General features: G+C 42.0%; 1 protein-coding gene across 1 annotated transcript in view; it reads left to right on the top strand.

Annotated features, from left to right (window-relative positions):
• Positions 1 to 27,599, top strand: part of LOC117000142 (cAMP-specific 3',5'-cyclic phosphodiesterase 4B-like) — a 170,840-nt gene that overhangs the window by 6,672 nt on the left and 136,569 nt on the right. The window contains exons 2-3 of the mRNA XM_033067545.1: positions 12,300 to 12,408; positions 14,041 to 14,276. Of these exons, the coding sequence (XP_032923436.1) occupies positions 12,367 to 12,408; positions 14,041 to 14,276 (278 nt within the window). The 5' untranslated portion in view covers positions 12,300 to 12,366. The remainder of the gene's footprint in view (positions 1 to 12,299; positions 12,409 to 14,040; positions 14,277 to 27,599) is intronic.

Raw genomic sequence — 27,599 nt, 5'->3', positions numbered from 1 at the left:
AGGTTCTTTGGAGAGTTTGGATTCCCACACTGCTCCATCCAGAGGTGCTGCTCTTCCTGCTGGAAAACTCTGTGTTGATTTTTTGGGATCCTCAGAGGAAAACAGGAAGTTTTTTCCAGATGATCCTTGGGGAGAGGCCTTTCCAGGGCAGGAGGAGCAGATCTGGGGTTCCATGGGGGCAGCAGCACCCTCTGATCCCAAGAATTCCATGGCAGGAATTCTCTGAGACAATTCCAATAGAGGCTTCTCATGGCCAGCTCCAGGAAAAGTGTCATAAATGTTATTAATTATCCCAAATAATTGTTGGGATCCCTTCCCTCTTCTTCTTCCCAGGCTGGGACAAGGGAATACTCCTGAGTAGTTTTTCTGTGGCTTTTTCTTTCCCTTCTTTCTTCCCTCTGCACTCAATTCTCTATTCTGCATTTCTTTTCTGGAATTCATCCCAAAATTCCTATCCCAAGCCCCTTTCCTAATGAATCCATGAAATCCCTGCCTGTATTTCCACTGTTTGATGTTTTTTGTGTGTGTCCAGTTCTGGGTCTGTGTTTTTCCTATTTTCCTTCTTCCTGCAGGAGCCACAGCAGCACTGAGGGGTTTTTTTCCCAGCTGCTTGTGATGAATCAATTCCAATAAAAATGGAAGATTTTTCCATGCCTTTTCCCAAGAAAAGTAAAAACTAGGCAGTGTTCATTTCAAATGAAGTCAGGCAGAAGAAATATAAAAATAAACATTTATTTCACCTCATTTCTCATTTCCTTCTGGAGCCATATTCCCAGAAATCCTTTTTCTTTTTTTTTAAAAAAAGGGAAAAACAGTCCAGTCACAGGCACTGAAAGGAAGTAGAAAAATACATTTTTATCATCTTTGCTTGTTTTTTAATCACCCACTCTCAGCATAAAAACATTTAGTGCAAGACTCCTGTCATGTAAAATAATTGTAATTAATTCCTTGAGTCAGGACTGTGTAGGAAAATTCAAATATTTCCTCAATGCAGGATAAGGGATTTATTTAGACTCCCAGAAAACCAGAGAAGCTTTATGATTAAAAAATAATGATTTAGGTCTGAGCAGACTCTTCCTGACTCTTAAGAAGCTTTGGGGAGTTTTCCTGGATGAAATATTGGATTTTTTTCTATGACCTGAGGTGTTCCTGGTGTGGATTGAGCTGGAGAAATCGAGGCAGCATTTTTGGGGTTGTCTGTTTATAAATCTCAAATCCTCTCATGGAATGGCAGCCAACCCTCCAAAATTCCCTTTTCCATTCCCAGAATTCAGATTGGGATATTCCTGGCTATTCCTGCCTGTTCCTTTTCCCATTTTCCCCATCAGAGTTATTGAATCATTCCTATTTTGGTTTTTATTATTGATATTGTGCCCTTGGGACAAGCCTGGATTGATGCTGGGAATAATGTGGATTTCAGATCCACACTAACATGAATTATTTTTGGGATTGTGGCTGCACTGATGGCTTTTTAAAGGGTATTTGTAGGTGTGTAACAAGTGCCCTTTAATCAGAGGGATGAAATGAATGGAAATTTGTCATTTGAGATGGAAAAAATTGGAGGCAGCACAAAAATGTTCGCCCTGTGTTTATCTGTGACTTGGTGACTAAAGCAGGGTTTTCAGGCTGGAAATAGAATCCAGTCGTCATTTCCATGATTTGGGAAGGTGTAAAATAGCTGGGGAGGGATTCTAGCCCTGCTGGAATTCTGTGGGCTCAGATCCTCTTCCCTTTTTTCTGTGGGCTCAGGAGTGTTCTCCATAGGGCTGAAAAAATTCCTGTGTTTTTATGGCTCTGCTGATGGGTTCAGTTCTGCATTCCACACCTGAAACTGGGGATTGAGAGGGGAAAAGAGCAGGAATGCTTCATTCCACACCTGAAACTGGGGAATTCATGGAGAAAAGAGCAGTTCATGCTTCATTCCACACCTGAAAATGGGGATTGAGAGGGGAAAAGAGCAGGAATGCTTCATTCCACACCTGAAACTGGGGGATTTCATGGAGAAAAGAGCAGGAATGCTTCATTCCACACCTGAAACTGGGGATTGAGAGGAGAAAAGAGCAGGAATGCTTCATTCCATACCTGAAACTGGGGGATTTCATGGAGAAAAGAGCAGGAATGCTTCATTCCACACCTGAAACTGGGGGATTTCATGGAGAAAAGAGCAGGAATGCTTCATTCCACACCTAAAACTGGGGAATTCATGGAGAAAAGAGCAGGAATGCTTCATTCCACACCTGAAACTAGGGGTTCAAAAGAGAAAAGAGCAGTTCATGCTTCATTCCTGAGCCATTCCAGCTGCAGGAAGTTCAGGTTCTCCTCTGCACCCTGTGCTTTCTATAATTTTGGGCTGGTATTTGAAGTGGGACTTTTTTTTTTTTTTTCTTTCAGCCAGCAGGAGACACATTTCTAAAAATAAATGGATCAAGTGGTATTGGGATTTTCATTTATAAATTCTCTGGGAATCTGCCAAAACTTCCATCAGAGACCTGCAGTCGTTTGTGAGGAGGCACAGGCTGTTCCCAAGCCGAGGGAATTCAGGTGGGAGGGAAAAATTCCTTTCTGAGGGTAAAGTTGAGGTTTTGCAGAGAATCTTTGGCTGCTCCTGGATCCCTGGAAATGTCCAAGGCCAGGCTGGGCAGGGCTTGGAGCAGCCTGGGATGGTGGAATGGGATGGGATTTAAAGTGGAAAGGAAAGGAAAGGAGAAAGGAAAGGAGAGGAGAAAGGAAAGGAGAAAGGAAAGGAAAGGACCAGACCCCGAGGATGTGCAATCCAGCCCCAAGAAATCAGATCCCAGCTGCTCCTCTGCTCTGGCTCCCAGCTTTGCTTCCAAAGGACTGGGGTGGATTTTATCCCAAGATGTTCCCTGCTCCACATTTGCTGCAGGAAAACAGCTGAGGGCCCAGATACTGCAGTTTTATTTTGGGCATCTTGTTTGTTTTGAGGAAAAAAACCCATTTCCTTCTATTCTGAGTTTTCAAAGGGAGGAATATCAGCATTTCCTTATCTTCATGGAGGCAGATTCACGAGGGGAGCACCTGAATGTGGGAGTGAAAAACCTTTGGAAGGGAGAAGGGACAAGGGAAAAGCTCTCCTGGAGTGCCTGATCCCAGAGCAGCAGATTAGGGCTGAATGTAATTAATAATGAGAAGAAATCCATGAAGTTGTTATAGTAACTGGGAAGTGAGGTTGGAATTTATGATCTGTGTGACTCAGCTCTGGGGGAAGGGATCTGGGAGCCCACGGAGGGAGAGCTGGAGCTTCCCTTTCCCTGTTCACCCCTTCCCTTTCCTTTCCTTTCCTTTCCTTTCCTTTCCTTTCCTTTCCTTTCCTTTCCTTTCCTTTCCTTTCCTTTCCTTTCCTTTCCTTTCCTTTCCTTTCCTTTCCTTTCCTTTCCTTTCCTTTCCTTTCCTTTCCTTTCCTTTCCTTTCCTTTCCTTTCCTTTCCTTTCCTTTCCTTTCCTTTCCTTTCCTTTCCTTTCCTTTCCTTTCCTTTCCTTTCCTTTCCTTTCCTTTCCTTTCCTTTCCTTTCCTTTCCTTTCCTTTCCTTTCCTTTCCTTTCCTTTCCTTTCCTTTCCTTTCCTTTCCTTCCTCTTCCTCTTCCTCTTCCTCTTCCTCTTCCTCTTCCTCTTCCTCTTCCTCTTCCTCTTCCTCTTCCTCTTCCTCTTCCTCTTCCTCTTCCTCTTCCTCTTCCTCTTCCTCTTCCTCTTCCTCTTCCTCTTCCTCTTCCTCTTCCTCTTCCTCTTCCTCTTCCTCTTCCTCTTCCTCTTCCTCTTCCTCTTCCTCTTCCTTTCCTTCTTCCTTTCCTTCCCTCTTGCCTTCCCTTTCTTTCCTCTTCCTTTTCCTGGGAATTTTGGGACAAGGATGTCCCAAATCCTGAGCAGGAAAACCAGCTCATCCCCTCCCTCCCTGCATGTCTTGTGATCCTGGAAAAGTTGGGAAATAATCCCCAAATAATCCATGGAGTGATTAAATCCTGCTGGATTTCCCCCAGGAATACAAGAATGCCCTTTGACTTTCCAGCAGAGTAATCCTGGAAAATGAGAGCTGGGAAACTCCTCTGCTGATGTTCTTCTGGGAATTCAGGGAGCTGGGTGGGGATTTCAGGATTTGGGATTTGTGCATCCTCTTAATCTGCATTTTTTCTCCAAGGAAAACACATCCTAAGAATAAAATAAGAAATCCTGTGGAGTTGGGTCGTTCCTATGACTTGGAGAACTTTTGTGTTGTATTTTTATATTTGCAGCAGTGGTTGCCCGAAAATAAAATATTTGGGTGTTGTTGGTTCTTTCCAAGTAGCCTCAAATTTGGGTGGAAAAATCTCCTGGATTAGCTTGAAATGTTCCTTTTATGCCTCAAGGCCTCAGCCTCCAAAATCCCAGAATTCCAGACTGGTTTGGGTTGGGAAGGAAATGAAAAATCCTCAAATCCCCACTGTCCCAAACTGCTCCAGGCTGGCCTTGGACACTACAAGGATCCAGGGGCAGCCACAGCAAATCTGGGAATTCCATTCCACCCTCCCAGCCAAGAATTCCTTCCCAATATCCCATGGAATTCCATCCTCTGGCAGCTTTTTCCATTTTCAGTGGCTGTCATTGCCCAGAATTGTGATTTTCCTGGTGAGGCTGGATGGATCCAGGTTGAGATTCCTCTTGGAACATCCTGGCACACTCCTACATCTCAAAATTTCAGAATTTCCGCTTTTTTCAATTCCCTCTGCGACCTCATGGAATAATTTAACCAGAAGAGGCAGATTTTTTATGGTGTCACACACAAGGACCCGGAGATGATCCCTGGGAAATGAGAATTTTGGGAGCAGGGGTTACTGAACAGGGCTCTCCTCATTAATTGCAGCCTTTGAAGTGATGGAATTGGATAAAAACTTCCCAAAATATTCAGCAAGAGGCAGTGCAAGGATCGCTCTACATAATTAAAGGAGCTTTTGATAACTGGGAAAGAAATTACTGGGAGAAGTTGGGAGAAAATGTTGGAATTGCCACTTTCACCTCACTTCAGAGCGCTTTGTTTGGGAGAAAATTGCAGAATGAGTTAAATCATTTTTTCATTAAAAAAAAAAATGCTGATATTCAGCCTGGCATCAAAAATAATGCAAATATTTGCCCAAGAAGCAAAATATCAGATCCAGAAGGAAAGAAAACAACCTCAGTCTGAGGAAACAGGAACATCTGCTTTGGCTCTGAGGAAAAATCCTGGAATAAAAAAGCTGAAATGTCCCTCTAAATCCGATTTTTTCCCCCCTTTTAGCTCCTGTTATAAATTAGTGCTGTCCAAGATGCCACTTCAAATATCTGAAATAAAATATGGATGTGGCTGGTGGAAAACATGGGAGCTTTTCCAGAATGCCAAATGCTTTTCCTTTAATCTTGATTTCCTTTTATTTATTGGATGGGCAGACAGAAATTTCAGTCTGGAAATTACTAACATGGAAAAAAACCTGAGATAAATCAGATTTAGAGCTGACCACAGTGCTGTCACATCTTGTTGAATATTCCCAAAGCCAGGCTTTGCAGTTTTGGATTAAAATTGAGGAAAATGCAATTTCTCTGCTCCAGAATGCTTTCCCTGGGAAGGAGAGGACAGGATTTAAACAGCAGCAGGAATTTGTTGTGGCACAAATCCTCATTTCCCCTTTCTATTTGGATTTTTGGTGTGCCAGAAAAGCTGGATAACTGATCTGGAAGTGTTTGTTCTAATTGGCCACGTGTCCTGGTTTGGAGGACAGGTGTGTGCTGAGAAAGGCAGGAATGAAATGGAGAATGGAAACCCCCTCCCTCCAAATTATTATAATTTTGAAATCAAGGGGCTTTCAGGCAAAGATATGGGAATTAGGAATAACAGTTCTTTACTAGGGAAATTAAAATAGAAATACAGCACTACAAAGAACAAACCCCAAACCCTGACACAGTCAGAGTACAGCCTGACACCCGTCAGGCAGGGTGTTGGCAGCAGTCCCATCCCATGGTGGCTGCATCCTCCTGCAGTGACAGATGTGGCTCAGCTGGAGCAGTGCTCCTGTACAAGGTGCAGTTTCCCTCCCAAGCTCCAGTGGGGATGTGGAGAAATCCGGTTTTCCTCTGGAGTCCAGTGGAGAAAGGGGCTCCCTTAGTGTCCCAAACCCTCTGTTTTTATCTTGGTAAGAAATGTTGGGCTCTTCCCCCTGGCTGGAGCAACTCCCAATGGGATGCAGTAATTTTATCAGTGCCACAGTGGGACTCAATGGCCATGAGCAGAAAATGACTGGCTGGAGGAAGGATGGGTTGTGAAAAGATAAAGAACAATGCCCTGCCTGGTTTATAAAACATGGCCATGAACAGGAGATATCCCATGAGATAAAGAACAATGCCCTGCCTGGTTTCAATGGATGCCCATTAGCAGAATATCTCCCACAGAGATCAGGATCACTGCCCCAGCTGGTTTTACAGATTGTGATAGAACAGATACTTTTGGTCACTTTTGGTCCCAAGACACCATGGGATGAGCTTTTCCTCAGGCACTGCAATTAGATTTTGGCTGGTGTTGCATGGTTTTGTTTGGGAATGTGGGATGTGAGAAAAGTGGGATTATGTGGGACACAAACTCAGGATGCTCCATCCTGGAGATCCCTTTTCCCATTGCTGGCTTGGTCACATCCTCCCCTCCCATATCCAAATCAGAATGGAAATGGAAATGGAAATGGAAATGGAAATGGAAATGGAAATGGAAATGGAAATGGAAACAGAAAATGGGTGTGATTGAATTTTCTGGGGTTTGGTGTAGTTTTAAATTGTTTTTAATGATAATAATAGTACTAAAGAAATAAGAATAAGAATAAGAATGAGAATAGAATAGAATAGAATAGAATAGAATAGAATAGAATAGAATAGAATAGAAATAAAAATGGAAGTGGAAGTGGAAATGGAAATAGAAAATGTGCATGGCTGAATTTTTTGAGGTTTGGTGTAGTTTTAAATTGATTTTTTTGGTGATAATAGTACTAAATAAATAAAAATAAAAATAGAAATAGAAATACATAATGAAGAATAATAATAAATGGTAATAATGATAAAAATAATGATAATGATGATAATGATAATAATAATAATAATAATGATGAGAGTTCTGATCTCTGAGAGCTGCTCTGAGGAGTGGGAGGCTCTGCAAATAATTTGCTCAAGGAACAAAGAAGAGAGAAATTGCATCTTTTAATGATCTGCCTCATTTTCCCTGTAATTCTCTTGGGAATCCTGATGGGGAACACTGGAACTGAATTCTTCAGAGCTGTCAGAGCTGCTTTTTAATTTCACTTCATTTTTGCACAATGGGAGATGAGCTTTTTACAAAGAGCTAAGATTAAAAATCCCTGCCATCATCAGGAAAACAGAAATCTTCTTCTGCTCCAGCTGGGAATATTTGTTATAAAACCAGGGCCAGTGAAAATTCCAGCCAAAGGAATCTGTGAAAATTTGTGAAAATCTGTGAAAATTTCACCTTAAAAATGGTGAAAATTCAAAAATTGTGTTTCATGGGAATTCTGCAGAGCACATCAAGCCTAAGGACAACAAAATATGGATTTTTTTTTTTTTTTTAAATTGGAGCTGAAAAAAAGGAAGGGAAATGACAACCTGGTCATCCTCTCTGCTGGAAATCCAGGAATTCTGGAATTTTTGGGGCAGACTGCCTGGGATATTCCCAGCTTTAAGTTGGATTGACTCCAGAGGGAAAAGAGTTCTGGGAAGGAAACTCCTCATTAGAGTTGAGGCACAGTTTTAATAATAATTAATTATTTAAAGGATTTTTTTTGGCCATACCCAACTTGAGTGGAATTTTCTTGATCATTCCAAAGATCATCCTGCCTTTAACATTTTTTTAGTGGTAGGAAAATTGGTTTGATTTATTCTTGGAGATAAATTTGTGACTTTATGCCGATGCCTGATGGCTTAAACCAGGAAATGTGGGGTTTAAACTCAGCCTGGCAATTAGGACAAAGCTCAGGGCAGCCTTGGGAGACACTAAAGTGGGAAAATTCCTTCTCCAGAATCTTGGGAGAAATCAAAGTGGGAAAATTCCTTCTTCAGAATCTTGGGAGAAGCCAACGTGGGAAAATCTTTTCTCCAGGACCTTGGAAGAAGCCAAAGTGGAAAATTCCTTCTCCAGAACCTTGGGAGAAATCAAAGTGGAAAAATCCTTTCTCTAAAGACTTGGGAGAGACTAAAGTGGGAAAATCTTTTCTCTAGAACCTTGGGAGAGACCAAATTGGGAAAATCTTTTCTCCAAAGCCTTGGGAGAGACTTCAGTGTGAAAATATTTTCTCCAGAGCCTTGGGAGAGACCAGAGTGGGAAAATCTGTTCTCCAGGACCTTGGAAGAAGCCAGAGTGGAAAATTCCTTCTCCAGAACATTGGGAGAAGCCAAAGTGGGAAAATCTCTTCTCCAGAGCCTTGGAAGAAGCCAGAGTGGGAAAATCTTCTCTCCAGAACCTTGGAAGAGACTGAAGTGGGAAAATCTTTTCTCCAGAACTTTGGGAGAAGCCAAATTGGGAAAATCCTTTCTTTAGAACCTTGGGAGAGACTAAAGTATGAAAATCCCTTCTCCAGAGCCTTGGGTGAGACCAAAGTGGGAAATTCCTTTCTTTGGAACCTTAGGAGACACCAAAGTGGGAAACTTCCTTCTCCAGAATCTTGGGAGAAGCCAAAGTATGAAAATCCCTTCTCCAGAGCCTTGGGAGAGACTGAAGCGGAAAAATCCTTTCTCTAAAGCCTTGGGAGAGATTAAAGTGGGAAAATCTTTTCTCCAAAGCCTTGGGAGAGACTTAAGTGTGAAAATATTTTCTCCAGAGCCTTGGGAGAAGCCAAAGTGGGAAAATCTGTTCTCCAGGACCTTGGAAGAAACCAAAGTGGGAAATTCCTTCTCCAGAACATTGGGAGAAGCCAAAGTGGGAAAAGTCTCTTCTCCAGAGCCTTGGAAGAAGCCAGAGTGGGAAAATCTTTTCTCCAGAACTTTGGGAGAAGCCAAATTGGGAAAATCCTTTCTTTAGAACCTTGGGAGGGACCAAAGTATGAAAATCCCTTCTCCAGGACCTTGGAAGAATGCAAAGTGGGAAAATCCCTTCTCCAGAACCTTGGGAGAGACCAGAAATCCTGGGGAAAAAGCAAAGGGAAAATCCCTTCTGCAGCTGGATGATCCTGGTGGTCTCAGGTAGCAAAGCTCGTGAAGATAAGAATGGCAGTGACAGCTCCAAGGGAAAATCCAGCTCTTGGAATCCAGCAGAGGAGGGATGTGGAGCTGTTGGGAGGAATCCAGAGGCTGGAAATCCCACACTTGGCCATGAGGATGTGCTTTGGGAATTTCTGTAAATAGTGGGTTACATGGATGAGCTGGCAGCTGGTTTTTAAGCACTGGGTGGGAAAATCAGATTTCATCCCATGCATCTGTGGGATTTTGTCTTCAGGATGATCAGGGGATGGAGCAGCTCTGCTGGGAGAGCTGGGAATGTTCACCTGGAGAGGAGAAGTTTGGGGTGGGATCAGGGTGGCCTTGAGGGCCTGAAGGAGCTGCAGGAAAGATGGAGAGAGACAATTGCCAAGGGATGGAGGGACAGGACACAGGGAAGGGCAGGGCTGGGATATGGGGAGGGAATTTAAGCTGGAAAAGGGGAGATTTGGATGGAATTCCTCCCTGGGAGGGTGGGGAGAGGCTGGGATGGAATTCCCAGAGAAGCTGTGGCTGCCCCTGGATCCCTGAAGTGTCCAAGGCCAGGCTGGACCCACCTGGGAGAGAGGAAGGAATTAGAGCCTGGATGAGCTTTAAGGTTCTTCCCAACCCAAAGAATTCCATGATTCCATGAAATCCCTCTTTGCTGAGTCGCTTTTCCCAAGTTCCTGCCATCAGGGCTAATAGATGCCCTTGCTTATATTTTGCAGAGCTCTGTGAAATCTTCTCAGCTTTTGCTGGAAATGAGAACAGCTTGGGTTTTCTGAGGAGGAGGGAATTTCTCAGAGCTGCCAGAAGCTCTGCACAGCACTTGAGCTGTTGCTGCTCACAAGAAACGGGAAAAGGTCACAGAAAAGAACAACATTTCCCTCAGCAAATAAAAGGGGGAATTCTTAGGGATGTGTCCAAGGGCTGGAGAAGCTGAGGGAGCTGGGAAAGGGTTTGGAACCCCAGGAGGGGCTGAGGGAGATGAGAAGGGGCTGGAGAATCCCTGAGGGAGCTGGGAAGGGGCTGGAGAATCCCTGAGGGAGCTGGGAAGGGGCTGGAGAATCCCTGAGGGAGCTGGGAAGGGGCTGGAGAATCCCTGAGGGAGCTGGGAAGGGGCTGGAGAATCCCTGAGGGAGCTGGGGGGGCTCAGCCTGGAGAAAAGGAGGCTCAGGGGGAATTTCTGGCTCTGCACAAGTCCCTGCCAGGAGGGGACACCGGGGGAATTTGGGATTTGGGATCTGCAGGGACAGGAGCAGAGGGAACAGCCCCACAGGAGGTTCAGGTTGGATATTGGAAATCAAATTTTCCTTGGGAGGTGGAAGCTGAGGCTGCCCCTGGCTCCCTGGAATTGTCCCAGGCCAGGTTGGAGCTCCCTGGGATGGTGGGAGGAGTCCCTGCCTATGGGATGAGTTTCAATCTCCGTGATTTGATGTGAAGCAGGAGCCCATCTGTTCCTCCTGGGAGAGTCAGACCTGAGATTGTCACTTTTTTTTGGTGGCTGTCACCCTGTCTGAGTCGGTGTCTCTCCCTGTGAAGCTCTCATGGCTTTTAAGAAGAATGCAATTTGAATCCCAGCTCACAAATGATGTAATTCCCTGTGGGATCAGATGATCTCCTTCATCCCTTTCCTTAGAAAAGTAATTCACAGTCCAGGTGCCTGGGGTTCATCTCTGAGCATTTTCAGGATCAGCATTTTGTTGGGAGGAAAAATCCTGCTCCAGTCATGTGGTGGAAGTGAGGAAGAAGCAGGTGTGGGACTGCAGGATGTGCTGCTATTGGAATTTCAGATTTGTTTTGGTTTTTTCACTCTATATTTGTGTCCTGCCTCCGTGAAAAGTGGGAGGAACTGGATTGAGAGGCTGAAAAAAGGAGCTGCATAAACGACTCTGCTTCCCAAAACTGCCCTAGGTTGTTTTAGAGTCTCTGTTTTGTTTTAGAGTCTCTGTGTCCCAGCCTGAGCACCAGAGAGAGAGTCAGGAGACTCTTCTGTTGTTCTCAGATTTATTTTATCTCATCTCCAAGTTCTTTCCCTGCCCAGCCCAGGTCTGTTCAGCAGCTCAGCCCCAGGCACTGCCCACCCTGGGGTGGGATTATCTTTTTATACTATAAACTACATCAACATTATTTACAATTATCTTCCAATACCTATCACTGATATTGTACAGTCTGGTTCTGCTCTAGACCAATCTAAAAGTGCCAACATCACCCAAAAGATGGATGCAGGAAGGAGGAGAAAGAAGGACAGAACACGCCCAGGTTCCTCCATCCTGACCCCAGACCCTCATTATAAACATCTTTAAAATTTTCTTTTTCACCTTATAATAATCTAATTTATATTCTACTCATTTTTTGTGACTTGTAAGTCTTCATCACAATTTATTAACAAAGCTTTGCTGCTGTTCAGCATTCCCTGATCCCAGACCCAACCAATCCTCTGGAATACTGATTTTTTTTTTTCTTGAGTGCTGGAAATGTAATAAAAGTCTGCATCAATGAGAAAATATTCATGAGGAAAAAAAATTCCCAGGAAGCCTCTTTGGAGTGTTTTCCTGTGGTTTATTCTCCCCTTGAATGTTCATCCCAGGTGTTGGATTTTTCTGGGAAGGCACAGGAAAGAATGAGTCAGATTGAAATGGTAATTTAGTCATGACTAAAGGAAGTGTTGGATTTTCTTCAATTCCCACAGAACAAAAACTGGATTTTATCATTATCTGTATTCTGCTTAAATTAACATTGACAAATTAATAAATATTTATAAAGTTGTGGTGTGAGAGGGGTCAGATTTCCACAGAAATGATCTTGCAGCCAGCCTGTCCATCCCTCCACATCCCATTTCCTGCTGTCCAAATTCAGCAAAATTTAGGAAATAATCTTTGACTCTCATTCCTTTTGATTTTTTACCCCCAAAAATGCATGGATTGAGGTTTTATGGAGAATATGGAGGTGGTGCTGGTTGAAATTTATGATTTTTGAGGTTTTTCCTGGCCATGATTCTCAGAAGTTTCTCTGGATAATTACACTAGAGATTTAAATAGAATTATATAAATATATAATTTATATGTGCTTATAAATAAAAATATGTAACTTTTTTTTCTCTTTCAGGTTGCTCCTCTGAAGAAATTCTGTTTGCCAGAAGTTTTTTATCCTGGGCTGCACTTGAGTCTCAATAATGAAGAAAAGCAGAAGTGTCATGACAGTGACTGCAGATGAGGTGAGTTCCTGCTGAAGTTTCATTTTTCCTTATTTTTCTTCCCTTTTCCTTTTTTTCACCTTGTGAAAATGAGCTCAAAAGTTGATTTTTGTCTTCTTTGGTCAATATAAACTGATTGCTGGTGGATGATCTTGGAGGATTTTTAGGTAAGAAGCAGAAAATAAGAACAGGGCATTAAAAATGAACAACTCAGCCCCTGGGAAAGGTTTGGAGGATTTTTATTCAGGTTTTTTTGCTCTGCTGGTCTCTGGTCAGTGTAGTGTGGCAGGGAGCAGGGAATGCTGCTGGGATTTATGGAATATTTCCTCTGGATCCCACCTTTTTTAGGTGTAAATATCCCAGTGTTTCAGCAGCTCAGCACCTGCTGTGGTGATGCATTTTTAATTTCATTATTACCCTCATAATCATCATAATTCCCTAATAATTAAACTGCAGATCCCATTCCCTGGGGAGTTGTTTGGAAGGATGGTCTGGAGCCTTTATTGGCTGCTTTGTCCTAGGGCTCCCAAAAAATGGGAAATCCCTTGGAATGTGTAGGAAAAAAAGTGGGAAATAAGGGTTTGGCTGTCCTAGAGCACTTCCAATCAATCAATCAATCAATCAATCAATAATAAATAAATAAATAAATAAATAAATAAATAAATAAATAAATACATGTTGTTTCCCACTCTGATCCCAAGTTGGACTTTTCAAGTGCATTGGTGGTGATCAAATAAAAAAAGCAGAGCAGTGAGGCTGGGCCAGGTTCTGCACTGGCAGAGTTCTGCTGGGACAGTTCTGGCTGCAGAACTGGGTTTTATCCTCATGGAGGAAATAATTTGTTTGTAGAATTCAGTTCTGGAGTTGTGGCATAGTTCTGGCTGGAAAATTGAGTTTTATTCTTGTGGAGGAAATAATTTGCTTGCAGAATTTAGTTCTGGAGTTGTGGAGTTCTCATTTCCTGCAATAATTCTGGCTGGAGAATCGAGTGTGGTTTATCCTCGTGGAGGAAATAATTTGTTTGTAGAATTTAATTCTGGAATTGTGGGGTAGTTCTGGCTGGAGAATTGAGTTTTATCCTCATGGAGGAAATAATTTGTTTGCAGAATTTAGTTCTGGAGTTGTGGAATTCTCTTTTCCGTGGATCATTCTGGCTGGAGAATTGAGGTTTACCCACATAGAGGAAATAAGTTTTTTTGCAGAATTTAATTCTGAAGTTTTAGGATAGTTCTGGTTGGAGAATCAAGTGTGTTTTATCCTCGTGGAGGAAATAATTTGCTTGTAGAACTCAGTTCTGGAGTTGTGGAATTCTCATCTCCTGGAACAGCTCTGGCTGGAGAATTGAGGTTTACCCTCATGGAGCAAATAATTTGTTTGCAGAATTTAGTTCTGATATAGTTCTGATATAGTTCTGCTGGAGAATCAAGTGTGTTTTACCCTCAAGGAGGAAATAATTTGTTTGCAGAACTCAGTTCTGGAATTGTGGAATTCTCTTTTCCATGGATCATTCTGGCTGGAGAATTGAGGTTTGCCCTCAAGGAGGAGAGAATTTGTTTGCAGAACTCAGTTCTGGAGTTGTGGAGTTCTCATCCAGACTCGCTCTGGCTGAGTGTGGTTTTACCCTCAGGGATCTCAGAGAGCTCTCTATTGCAGAACTGCCTGGATTACCTGGAGTGCGGGCTCAGCAAATCCTACAGCACCTCCAGCCACGCCCTGGCCATTGACCTGTGGCGGGGCCGCCGCTGCTGCTCGGGCAATCTGCAGCTGCCACCGCTGGCCCAGCGGCAGACGGAGCGAGCCAGGACCCCGGACAGGGACACGCTGTGCAGACCCACCACCCTGCCCCTGCTGCCACCTCCCAGCATCGCCATCACCTCCTACACCGACTGGTGAGTGAGGGGTCAGTGCCCTGCTTTGTGCTGGGTTATCTCTGAGTGATTGCTGCAACACCGACTGGTGAGTGTGGGGTCACTGCCCCTGATTTGTGCTGGTTATCTCTGAATGATTGCTGCAGAAAAGGTTATTTGTTGTAAAAGTGCATCAGTCTTCAAAGGTACAGTCACAGACATTAAAGGTACAGTCACAGACATTAAAGTCCAGGCTAAGGTTTGGTGTAAAGTCCCAAATAGAAGCAGGAGCTGTCCCCAAGGGTACCAGAGAGGGCTGGTGATGCTGCTGGAGCTCCGATCGTCTGCTGGGGTGATGGAGATGCTGCAGGCACAGCAAAGGGATGGGAAAAGCAATGGCAAAAAGCAAAAAGCAATGGCAAAAAGCAGTGGCAAAAAGCAGTGGCAAAAAGCAATGGCAAAAAGCAAAAAGCAGTGGCAAAAAGCAATGGCAAAAAGCAAAAAGCAATGGCAAAAAGCAATGGTAAAAAGCAAAAAGCAATGGCAAAAAGCAATGGTAAAAAGCAAAAAGCAGTGGCAAAAAGCAAAAAGCAAAAAGCAATGGCAAAAAGCAATGGCAAAAAGCAGTGGCAAAAAGCAATGGCAAAAGCAAAAAGCAAAAAGCACCAACTCTCCCCAATACATAACCTTATATAGGATTTTCCCAACAAGCTAACACATAAATTCAAACCACTACTTCTCAACCTGTGAGAATTCAAATTTCTTAACACACCAGGATACGAATGAACCACGTGTACATCTGTCTTGTTCTAGCTGAAAAATGTCAGCAATATTCTCACTGAAGTTCTGTTTTGTCTAAGTGGTGTCTAACAAGGAGCTTCTGGAGCCTCTCCTGAAAACATCAGTGTGTTTGATAACCTTCACTAGAACTTGTTCTTCTACTCTGGTGTCTGCACTTTTTATTTACTAAAACACTGCAGCTCTCACTGAAACTTACTGACTGACTGACTTATTTATCCTAAAACTCAAACTTACATCTAAACTTACACTCAAACTGATGCTTATTCTTTTACCTAAACTCCATTCTGTGTGTGGGTGGTTTAACATGTCTCAATCCATCCAAGGGCTTTAATTCAATCCCTGCACTCTGGCTTCTGCCTGAAGGGTTCAGGCAGGTCCTTGTTTCACTGACTGCAGCAGGTGAGTCTCATTTCATTCTGCTTTTAGTTATTCATTCATTTGTCCATTTTCTGGTTTCAAATCAGCTTTTTGCCTTGTTTTATTATAAACACACACCTAATAATCTGTCATATATTAATCAATCAACCTCTATCAGTTGTTGTACCACGGATATAAGTTTATTAAACAAACAATTTTTATATTTTTTTTAAATTTATATTTTTTAAAATTTTTTAAAAAAACTTCTGATTGCGATCTCAACCAGAGGATTTGTGTTCCTGACTTTGCACCCTCACGGGTTCAGGATGGTGCTGAACTCTTCCACCAAGCCCTGAGGAAAAGGCTTTGACTCTCTGGGTGTTTCCCACCCCTGGGTGAGGAAAAAGAGTTGGAAAAACCCCACTGGGATCTAAAGTTAAACTGGAGATAAATCCCAAGGAAACCATCAGAGAGTACAAAGGGGGTGAGACCCAAAACTGGAACTGGTGTCAAACACCAAAACAAGGGAATTAATGCAGAGGGAGAGGAGGAAGGCAAAGCCTTGGGTGTTCCTGTGCTGGAAATGGATTTTATGGCAAAGTAAGGATGTGTGTTCTGTTTCTCATGAGAATATTGAGGTTGTGTTAATTGCACCTTAAATTTGTGCTTGCGCTTGGGTTTAGGATTGGTTTTAGATTCTGAACTTTCCTCTCTTGGCTCTGTTTGCTGTTTCATGTTCCCAGCATTATTCCAAGTTGGAATCCAGGTTTCTGTCAAGCTCAGCACTTTCCATTTGAACAGCTCTGGAGGACATTCCCAAATCCATTTGTTAAAGTCCTTTGGAGTGAGTTTTCCTGCTGAAAATAGGATTTCTAAACTGCCCTGGAATAGCTGAGATAGAGGAATTGCAGGAGCTTTTGTGCAGGTTTTGTGGTTAATTGCTGGGATAAATGAATTCCCTCATTTTAGATGATCAGGGAATTTTAGCAATGAAGGGGTTGGTTCACCTTTTGAATGTTCCCTTTTGTGGGGCAGGGATGAATTCTCTCTGAGCTTGGAATGTGCCTTGTAAGGACCTAAAATGAGGGATGCTGGACTCCAGACTCTTGAAAATGCTGTTTATTGTGTCCAAACGATACAGGAATTTATTTATTTATTTATTATTTAAATGCTGTTTGTTGTATCCAAATGATACAGGAATTTATTTATTTATTATTTAAATGCTGTTTGTTATTATTATTTAAATGCTGACAGAGCCCAGCCCACAGGCTGACAGCCACAGCTCTGGGTTTGTCTGAAAGCTTCCTCTAGTTCTGGTTACAATTCATTATTTACTTTTCATTGTAGATCATCTTAATATATGACAATTCATCAATATTTTTACTCTTATTTATAGCTTATTATAACTACTAACATTACTATATTCATGTTACTATTTTCTAATCACAAAAGGTTGGTGTGTCACAGTTTAAGCTAGAAGTTTTTGGGGTTTTTTTGCAGAAGAAAATTTTGAGTTATTTTTTTCTACTTGAAACATGGCATTTTTGTTGGTCTGTGAAAATCTTTTTGCTTGGTAAAAAAATCTTTTGTTTGAGGTGGATTTATCCTTTTCTCAGTCATAAAAGCCCCTTTGAACTCACTTGCTCTTTGCCTTCTTAGCTACCCAGGCTCAGCAATTCTTTTCCTCTATATCACAACTTGCTGTAATTTCTATTCCTTCTTCAGATTCCACATTCCAAGATTTTTTTGCTATAAATCCATTTGTGTGAGACCTTCCTGTCCCATCCTGATCCTTCCCAGCAGTGCCTCTGTCCATGGTTTGGAAGAATCGCCCTGAATTTCTCCTGGATTTCTCTCCGGGAACACAAGAGGGCATCGCTGCTCCTCTGTGCTCTGAAATTCCCGATTTTCCTCGGGAACTGGGAGTTACTGGTGTGACTGGGGAGCAGCGCTGTCCCAGCTCCTCTTTGTGCATCCTCATCCCCTCCCTGATCCCTTACACTGGCTGGTCCTACAAGAACTGAGTTCAGAATTCCCATTTATTTCAGGTCTAATCCTCCCCTCCCTGATTGCTTATATCAGCTGATCCTACAAAAATTGGACTTGAAATCCCCATTTTTTATTTCAGTCCTAATCCTCACCTCCCTCAGCACTTAAATTGGCTGATCCTACAAGAACTGGGTTTAAATTCCCATTTATTTCAGGTCTAATCCTCACTTCCCTGACCACTTACATTGGCTGATCCTACAGAAACTGGGTTTATTTTAGTCCTAATCCTCCCCTCCCTGATCTCTTACATCAACTGGTCCTACAAAAGCTGGGTTCAAAATTCCCATTTTTTATTTCAGTTCTAATCTTCCCCTCCTTGACCACTTAAATTGGCTGATCCTACAGAAACTGGGTTTAAATTTCCATTTATTTCAGGTTTAATCCTCACTTCCCTGACCACTTATATCAGCTGATCCTACAAAAATTAGGCTTGAAATTCCCATTTTTTATTTCATTCCTAATCCTCACCTCCCTGATCTCTTACACTGGCTGATCCTACAGAAACTGGGTTTAAATATCAATTTATTTCAGGTCTAATCCTCACCTCTCTGACCACTTAAATTAGCTGATCCTATAAAACTGGGCTTAAATTTCCCATTTTTTATTGCAGTTTTAGTTCTGGACCAGGTTAGACTGAGCTCTGTCCCATTCCAGTTCTTCCCTAAGGAATTCCCAGGGACTCCCCATGCTCTCCATGCAATCAGGGAATATTAAAGTTGGGAAAAAATCATGGATTTGGGATAGAAATCCAACAGAACTGCAAGCTCAGTGCTTATTAGTGATCCAAAAAGTAAATTAATTGAAGATTTGAAGGAAAAAAAAATAGTGGATAAAGCATGAAAGATGTTTCTGGAGACAGCCAAAAAAAATCAGGGAGGCTGATCCCAAGAAATAATTCCAAACCAGCTATGATATAAAATATTTTGGGTGGGAAAGATTTTCTAACTCCAACTTTGTGCTAAGAAATCCAGGCAGGAGGAAGAGTGAGGGTGTGAGGAATAAATTTGAAGAATTCTTTTCCCAATTTGAAAATTCTTTTCCCAATTTTCTTTTTTTTTTTTTTCTTTTTTTTTTTTTTTTTTTCCTCCTTATTATCTCCTGGGTTAGATTTGGCTGCTCATTCCCACCATCCCTCCACGTTTCCCTCTCTGTGTTGGGAGATATTTAGATTTTATTTTAGGGTTTACAGCAAATTTTGATGTTGAAACAAAACTGGGATTTGTGGTGAAATCAAGGCTTTAAGAATTCCATGAGGAGTTGATCTGGTTTAAAATTAAATATTGGAATGCTTTCTTAGGGATTAGAGAGGTTGGTAAATACTTAGGATATTAATAAATACTTTATTAAAATATAGATTTGCTGCTTTATTATCCCTCATTTATGGCTTTTTTTCTTCTGGAATCATTTTGTTGTGGAGCCTGAAGATGAGAATCTGTAAGGAAAATATGAAAGGATTGATCCTATTCCCCACATCCACCTGGAAACCCTCCTGGAATTGGGATAGATTTACTCAGAAATTAAATTTATTCTAAATTTAAATCTCTCCTCCTGTAGTACTCCCGTTGTTCTCCAGATGGTGGTGGTGGGCAGCAGATGAAAAACAGCATTAAAAGTGAAATCAAACCGAAATTTGAGATCATTTTGGGCACTGAGTTACTCCAAACCTTCCTCTGCTGGGAATTCAAAATGGGAATTAATTGGGAGATTGAAAATGGGAATTAATTGAGGGATTGATAAAATTGAACTTAATAGAGGGATTGATAAATGAGAATTAATTGGGAGATTGATAAAAGGGGAATTAGTAAAGGGATTGATCAGTGGGAATTAATAAAGGGATTGATAAAATGGGAATTCTTTGGGAGATTGATAAAGTGGAAATTGATAAAGGGATTGATAAATCGGGAATTAATTGAGGGATAAATAAAATGGGAATGAATTGGGGGATTGATAAAATGGGAATGAATAAAGGGATTGATAAATGAGAATTAATTGGGAGATTGATAAAATGGGAATTGAGAGATTGATAAAATGGGAATTAATAGAGGGATAAATAAAATGGGAATTAATAGAGGGATTGATAAAATGGGAATTGAGGGATTTATAGAATGGGAATTAACTGGGAAATTGATAAAATGGGAATTAATACAGGAATTTTGAGGGATTGATAAAATGGGAATTAATAGAAGAATTGATAAAATGGGAATTAATAAAGGGATTGATATAATGGGGATTAATTGGGGGATTGATAAAATGGGAATGAATAAAGGGATTGATAAAATGGGAATGAATAGAGGGATTGATAAAACAGGGATTAACTGAGGGATTGATAAAATGGGAATTAATTGAGAGATTGATAAAACAGAATTAATAGAAGGACTGGTAAAACAGGGATTAATTGAGGGATAAATAAAATGGGAATGAATAGAGGGACAGATAAGTGGGGATGAATTCAGGGTAGATAAGGGAAGTGAGGATGATAAAGGGATGAGATTTGCATGGAGAATTAAGGATAACAAAGCTGGAATCAGCCTGGGAAACCAAGCAGTGCTCCTTCCATGGGTGAAAGGAAATATTTGGGGAGCTTTATAGGAATTGTGGGATGAATCCCAGAAATTCAGAATTCGATGATGTTTTGGAAAAATGTGGTTTGGTTTTTTAAAAATTTTCTGTAGTTTTTTCAATGTTGTTCCAGACTTTGTGATATTACCCTAGAAACTGGAGTTTAATTTCTCAGATAATTTCAAATTCCAGGAGATAGGAATTTAAAAAAAAAAAAAATAGAAGAGCTGGCTTCCCATGTGGTGTGAAAAATAAAAAGCCTGAAGGAAAAAATACTTTAAAACAGGGGTTTAATTTTTATATTGATAATTAAAATTATTTAAATCACAGAATGGACATCACCTGGTTCAAAATACGGATAATTTCCATAAGTGCCATCAGTTTTTGTGCTAATGAGCAGGATCAATTATTGTGATTGAACATCCTTGCTGGATTTCAAATGTCTCTGCTTTTCCAGAGGGAATTCCTTACCTTGCAAAAGGAGCTCAGTGGTGTTGCTCAGAACATCCCAGAATCTGCAGGGAAAAGAGATTTTAATTATTCCTGATGTTTCTGGAAACTTCATCCTGAAACTCAGAATTCCTGGGATTTTTCCCAATTTTCCAGCAATATCAGAGATGTCTTGGAGAAACCCTGGAAAGGCTGTGAGGGATTTTCTGCTCTGGGATTTTGGTGGAAATATTTCCTGATCTCTTTTTATTTCTGGGAATGGATTTGGGATTTGGGGGGAGCTTGGAGAGCTGGGATCTCTCCAAACCTGGAATGTTGTGGGGAGATGAGAGCCCGTGGATTGTGTGCAGGTGGATGATAAAAATTGGAATTTAAATCCGTTTGGAATGGCTGAGGTGGGAGCAGGGCCCTACTGGGTGTGGGAAGGGGAAATTCCTGGTGTGGGAAGAGGAAATTCCTGGTGTAGGAAGAGGAAATTCCTGGTGTGGGAAGAGGAAATTCCTGGGTGTGGGAAAAGCAAATTTCTGGTGTGGGAAGGGGAAATTCCTGGTGTGGGAAGGGGAAATTCCTCGAATTTCTCTGCCCCACTGCTCCCATTTCAGCTCGTCCCAGAGACCTGGGGGAGGAAACGGCCTTGGAGGGTTTAGGGAAATTATTTCCTTAAAATGTGACTTGGGAGGTGTTCCCAAAGGGAATATCCTTGGTTGGGATGGGGTTATCCCAAAATTGGGAAGTGTTCCCATAGGGAATATCCTTGGTTCGGATGGGGTCATTCCCAAAATTGTGAGGTGTTCCCAAAGGGAATATCCTTGATTGGGATGGAATTATTCCCAGTATTTTGTAGTGTTCCCACAGGGAATATCCAATATTCCTGGTATGGTTGGGATGGGGTTATTCCCAATGTTGTGAGGTGTTGCCATGGAGAATATCCTTGATTGGGATGGAATTATTCCCAGGATTTTGTAGTGTTCTCACAGAGAATATCCATTATTCCTGGTATGGTTGGGATGAGATTATTCCCAATATTTTGTAGTGTTCTCACAGGGAATATCCTTGGTTGGGATGGCATTGTTCCCCATATTCTGTGGTGTTCCCACAGGGACAATCCCATCTCCTGCTGGGATTAGTTTGGGATTATTCCCAGCATTCTGTATTGCTCCCACAGGGAATATCCCATCTCCTGCTGGGGTTACTTTGGGATTATTCCCAGCTGCAATCCAGGCTCAGTCAGAGCAGTAAATCCAAGCCCTGGCCCTGTGTGGCCCTCAGGGTCACACCTGACATCCCACCCCAAATCCTGGAGATCTTCTATCAAAATAAACCCCAAAAATCCTCTGTATATATAAAAAAATGGGCAGGCCAAACATCCCAAGGTCACTGCTGCTGTGTCATTCCAAATGCCATCCTATCCCAAAAAAAAACCTGGGAAAAAAAGGTGATTTTGCTCTCTCTGACTTAACTCTGCTGTTATTTCTCAACTAAAAATACCCAGAGAAGTGTTTTGTCTGCCCATATTTAGATTTTGGCTGGTGCCATCGGTTTCTGAAGCTCTTGCAGCCTCAAAAAACTTGATTTTTATATTTTCTTGGAGGCCTAAAAAAAATAACTATGATTAATGTCAGGTGTAGTTACCCAGATGGATTAATCATAGGTCAGGAATTAAAATTATGGTTATTTCAAAATCACTTTTTGTCCGCAACTTTTATTTTGCTGTTGCCACTTAATCTTTTAATTCCTTCCCATTTATTGAATTCATTGAATTTTCCTCTGAGTGCTCCAAATAACATCCCCTTTTTGTGTGAATTGCAAAGTGATCCCAATAATTTTATTAAGGATGAGCTTGTAAGTTCGGAGCTGCGGGGTTTTGCCTGGAGATAAAAGTGGTTGAGAAGAGAAACACACCAAAAAAAAAAAAAAAAAGGCTTTTAATGATTCAATTTTAATTATACACCTCAATCCTGAGTGCAAAAAGACAGCTTGGGATGTGTGTGGAAGGGAAGGAATGAGTCACTGTTAATCAGCACAAGACAACGAAGCTTCTGAAATATTTTCTTCAAACTTCATCCTCGCTAGAAGAGAAAATAAATGAAAATTATGGAAATAGAATTGATGGAAAAGCTGAATCAGACACGGGGCTGACAGAATTTTCTGACTAATGGGAACTCAAAAACCAGGCTGGTTTTACCTCAGGTACCTGAGCTGGGGCTCAGCTCATCCAGGCCGCTCATCCCTGCCAGTCCAAGGCTGGGATTAAGATTGAGCCGAGCTTTGAGGGCCTCCCAACCCAAACTCGGCCTTGATTCCATGGCTAGATTGGTTTGGTTCAGGGTTTGGTTGGGTTTGGTCAGGGTTTGGTTGGGTTTGGTCAGGGTTTGGTTGGGTTTGGTCAGGGTTTGGTCGGGTTTGTTCAGGGTTTAGTTGGTTTAGTTCAAGGTTTGGTCGGGTTTGTTCAGGGTTTGATTGGTTTAGTTCAAGGTTTGGTTGGTTTAGTTCAGGGTTTAGTTGGGTTTGTTCAGGGTTTAGTTGGTTTAGTTGGGTTTGTTCAGGGTTTAGTTGGTTTAGTTCAAAGTTTGGTCGGGTTTGTTCAGGGTTTGATTGGTTTAGTTCAGGGTTTGGTTGGTTTAGTTCAGGGTTTAGTTGGTTTAGTTCAGGGTTTGGTTGGTTTAGTTCAGGGTTTAGTTGGTTTAGTTCAGGGTTTGGTTGGTTTAGCTCAAGGTTTGGTTGGTTTAGCTCAAGGTTTGGTTGGTTTAGTTCAGGGTTTAGTTGGGTTTGTTCAGGGTTTAGTTGGTTTAGTTCAGGGTTTGGTTGGTTTAGTTCAGGGTTTGGTTGGTTTAGTTCAGGGTTTAGTTGGGTTTGTTCAGGGTTTAGTTGGTTTAGTTCAGGGTTTGGTTGGTTTAGTTCAAGGTTTGGTTGGTTTAGTTCAGGGTTTGGTCGGGTTTGTTCAGGGTTTGGTTGGGTTAGTTCAGGGTTTAGTTGGGTTTGTTCAGGGTTTAGTTGGTTTAGTTCAAGGTTTGGTTGGGTTAGTTCATGGTTTTCTCACTTTTGCCTTAACAGCTAAAAGTGCTGAAGAAGAACTTTTTGTACTTTACATAGAATGTATATGTGCATGTTTGGGGTTTTTTGGTATTTGTATTAAAAAAAATCCTGGAATTGTTTGGTTTGGAAAAGCTTCTGAGGTCACCAAATCCATCCATGTCCCCAAGTGCCACATCCAGCCAGTTTTTAAATCCTCCAGGAATGGAGATCCCAGCCCTGCCCTGGGCTGGAAAATCCTTTCCATTAAAGAATTTTCCCTGTGTTAACACAAAACCTTTCCTCATCAGGATACACAACATTTTCAGATTTTTTTTCCCATCAGCTTCTCCTTTCTCTGGAGTCACCCTGGAGGAATAAATGGAATTATTTGGGTACTAGATCACCAATTAATTAATAATCTATAGCTGTGAAATGAGGAAATAATGACAATTATTGCAGATTGCTCTGCCATATGGGATTACTCACTCTGGATGTACAGGAGGCATTTCAGTGTTCTCTGGGAATAAACCAGGCACAATCCCAAGTTGCTAAGCAAATCCCCTTCTTACATCATGCCCTGCTGCCTTATATAATTTGATCATAAAAGTCGAAATGATATAAATTTATAATGAATTTATAAATATCAATTTATTGCCGGTTACTAGGAGGAAACAGCAGAAATACCTGTTAGAAAAAAATGGCATCACAGCGTGGTGCAAAATGATTTTTGGCAGATAAATTGTGTTTTGTGGGGGATTTAATAGGGAAAAAACTGGTTTAAATCCAGTTTAGGACAAATGGGAAGGGAAAGGCACAGTAATTTCACGATTATAAGCCGCACGTTACAATCCAGAGTGTGATAAAGGTTTCTGTTCTATCACCATCTGTTGAGGGTGGGGCAGTGATCCTGATCTCTGTGGGAGATATTCTGCTAATGGGCATCCATTGAAACCAGGCAGGGCAGTGTTCTTTATCTCATGGGATATCTCCTGTTCATGGCCGTGTTTATAAACCAGGCAGGGCAGTGTTCTTTATCTCATGGGATATCTCCTGTTAATGGCCATGGTTTATAAACCAGCTGGGGCAGTGTTCTTTATCTTTTCACAACCCATCCTTCCTCCAGCCAGTCATTTTCTGCTCATGGCCATTGAGTCCCACTGTGGGACTGATAAAATTACTGCATCCCATTGGGAGTTGCTCCAGCCAGGGGGAAGAGCCCAACATTTCTTACCAAGATAAAAACAGAGGTTTTGGGACACTAAGGGAGCCCTTTCTCCACTGGACTCCAGAGGAAAACCGGATTTCTCCACATCACCACTGGAGCTCCGGAGGGAAACTGCACCTTGTACAGGAGCACTGCTCCAGCTGAGCCACATCTGTCACTGCAGGAGGATGCAGCCACCATGGGATGGGACTGCTGCCAACACCCTGCCTGACGGGTGTCAGGCTGTACTCTGACTGTGTCAGGGTTTGGGGTTTGTTCTTTGTAGTGCTGTATTTCTATTTTAATTTCCCTAGTAAAGAACTGTTATTCCTATTCCCATATCTTTGCCTGAGAGCCCCTTGATTTCAAAATGATAATAATTTGGAGGGAGGGGGTTTCCATTCTCCATTTCAAAGAGAAGCTCCTGCCTTTCTCAGCAGACACCTGTCCTCCAAACTAAAACAGCAACTTTTCATTCTCTGTCCATATATCAGCCACACCTGATTATAAACCACACTTTGGGTTTGGACCAAAATTTTAGTCAAAATGGTGCGGCTTATAATGGTGAAATTACTGTAATTCTGTGCCAGGGAACACCTTGTAAAGCTCAGCTCAACCAGGAGCAGGGATTAATTCAGATGAGCACCCAGCCACTCCAAAGTGCCAGGGAAGATTTCCTGAAGATGGAATCGATTTTTGGGATGGAGCTGGAAATTATTCTGGGCCTTCTTGAGATTCTGGGTGTTTTAATGCTGGGAAATTTCTGGTTTAGTTCAGGTTTTGGTTGGTTTTGTTCTGGTTTTGCTTGGTTTAATTCAGTTTTTTGTTGGCTTTGTTCAGTTTCTGGTTGGTTTAATTCAGTTTTTTGTTGGTTTTGTTCAGTTTTTGGTTGGTTTTGTTCATTTTTTGGTTGGGTTTGTTCAGTTTTTTGTTGTTTTTTATTCCCAGTTTGTGGTTGGGTTTGTTCTGTTTTTTGTTGTTCTTTGTTTTAGATTTTGGTTGGTTTCCCTACCAAAAATTCCCTTCCCAAAAATTCCAGCAGCCCCTCAATCTGTGGGAACGCATCTCCAGACTAGATCATTTAAAACTATTAAATATAAAACAACCTTATCTCCCAACAGGAATCTAAATAACTGTGGATTGTTATTAATTTATTTTTTTTTTTGCCTCTCAAACGTGGGGAGTTTGTCATGCAAACCTGTAATTAGGGATGGATTCCTGCTTCTCATGCAGCAGGAAACTTTCAGGGAAGGAGAAGGGAAATCCTTAAACATGTAATTTCCACTTTTCTCTCCTGGAGCCATCTTTCAACAGCTCAGCCTGGCAGGCAGCAGATGCAGAGGCAGGTGTGGGGTTTGGGGGATTTTTTTAACTTTAAAATTGACCATCTGAACACCATGAAACCTTCTGCTTTGGGGCTGGAAAGATTTCCTTGGGATTTGTTCAACCTGCTGTTAAAAAGAGATGATACAGGGAGGGTTGAGCATTTTTTATTCTATTAGAATTTTATTTTATTCTATTAGAATTGTTTTATTCTATTAGAATTGTATTATATTATGTAGAATTCCAGACTGGTTTGGTTTGGAATGGATTTTAAAGATCTTCTCATCTCAGGCAGGGATATCTTCCACAATCCCAGGTTGCTCCAAATTCCATCCAGGCTGGCCTTGGACACTTCAGGGATGCAGGGACATCCCCATTATCTCTGGGAAATGTCATCTCTTCACAAATTAAAGGATGGATGATGCTCCCAGATATTCCCTGTTAAACCCTGGAGTTCTGTTGTGTATTCTGGAAGGGGAGCTTTGATGTGGCTGATCCAGTGCAGCTCAAATCCCAAAAATGAATTCCTGTTTTTCAGGTGAAATCCCCGTTTTAACCCCCCAGAGTTGGGTGGGATGGTTCAAATGCCAGTGGGGTGTTTAGGTCGAGCCTAGCAGCAGGTTTGCTAAAATAAAGCTGGGACTAGGATGGAGTGGGATTTAGCAGGACTGGAATTAGTGTCAGTCACCTGGGATGGACACAGGGCATCTCCTGGCTGTGGTGGGAGGGAAATAAGGGAAAAAAAAAAGAATATTTAATATAATTCCCTCTCATCTGGGTCCCTTCCCTGCTCCTCTCCTCTTTTCCCTTTTCCTCCACTCCTGGTGTGGCTGCAGAGCTGCTCCATCCCTGCAAAGGTTCCAGTTCTGTGCCACAAACACCTCCCTCCCTGCACTCTGCATTTCCTGGGAATCTTTTCCAGCTTTTCACCCAGCTCTTCTTCCCTGCACTTTGAATTTCCTGGGAATCTTTTCCAGCTTTTCACCCAGCTCTCCTTCCCTGCACTTTGCATTTCCTGGGAATCTTTTCCAGCTTTTCACTGTGATCCCAGCTCTCCTTCCCTGCACTCTGCATTTCCTGGGAATCTTTTCCAGCTTTTCACTGTGATCCCAGCTCTCCCTCCCTGCACTCTGCATTTCCTGGGAATCTTTTCCAGCTTTTCACTGTGATCCCAGCTCTCCTTCCCTGCACTTTGCATTTCCTGGGAATCTTTTCCAGCTTTTCACCCAGCTCTCCTTCCCTGCACTTTGCATTTCCTGGGAATCTTTTCAGCTTTTCACTGTGATCCCAGCTCTCCTTCCCTGCACTTTGAATTTCCTGGGAATCTTTTCCAGCTTTTCACTGTGATCCCAGCTCTTCTTCCCTGCACTCTGCATTTCCTGGGAATCTTTTCCAGCTTTTCACTGTGATCCCAGCTCTCCTTCCCTGCACTTTGAATTTCCTGGGAATCTTTTCCAGCTTTTCACTGTGATCCCAGCTCTTCTTCCCTGCACTCTGCATTTCCTGGGAATCTTTTCCAGCTTTTCACTGTGATCCCAGCTCTCCTTCCCTGCACTTTGAATTTCCTGGGAATCTTTTCCAGCTTTTCACTCAGCTCTCCTTCCCTG

The sequence above is a fragment of the Catharus ustulatus genome, chromosome 9, assembly GCF_009819885.2.
Source record: "Catharus ustulatus isolate bCatUst1 chromosome 9, bCatUst1.pri.v2, whole genome shotgun sequence".
NCBI classification, from domain to species: Eukaryota; Metazoa; Chordata; class Aves; order Passeriformes; family Turdidae; genus Catharus; species Catharus ustulatus.
Note: the sequence above shows the minus strand (reverse complement) of the source record. Positions and strands in the feature narration are given on the sequence as shown.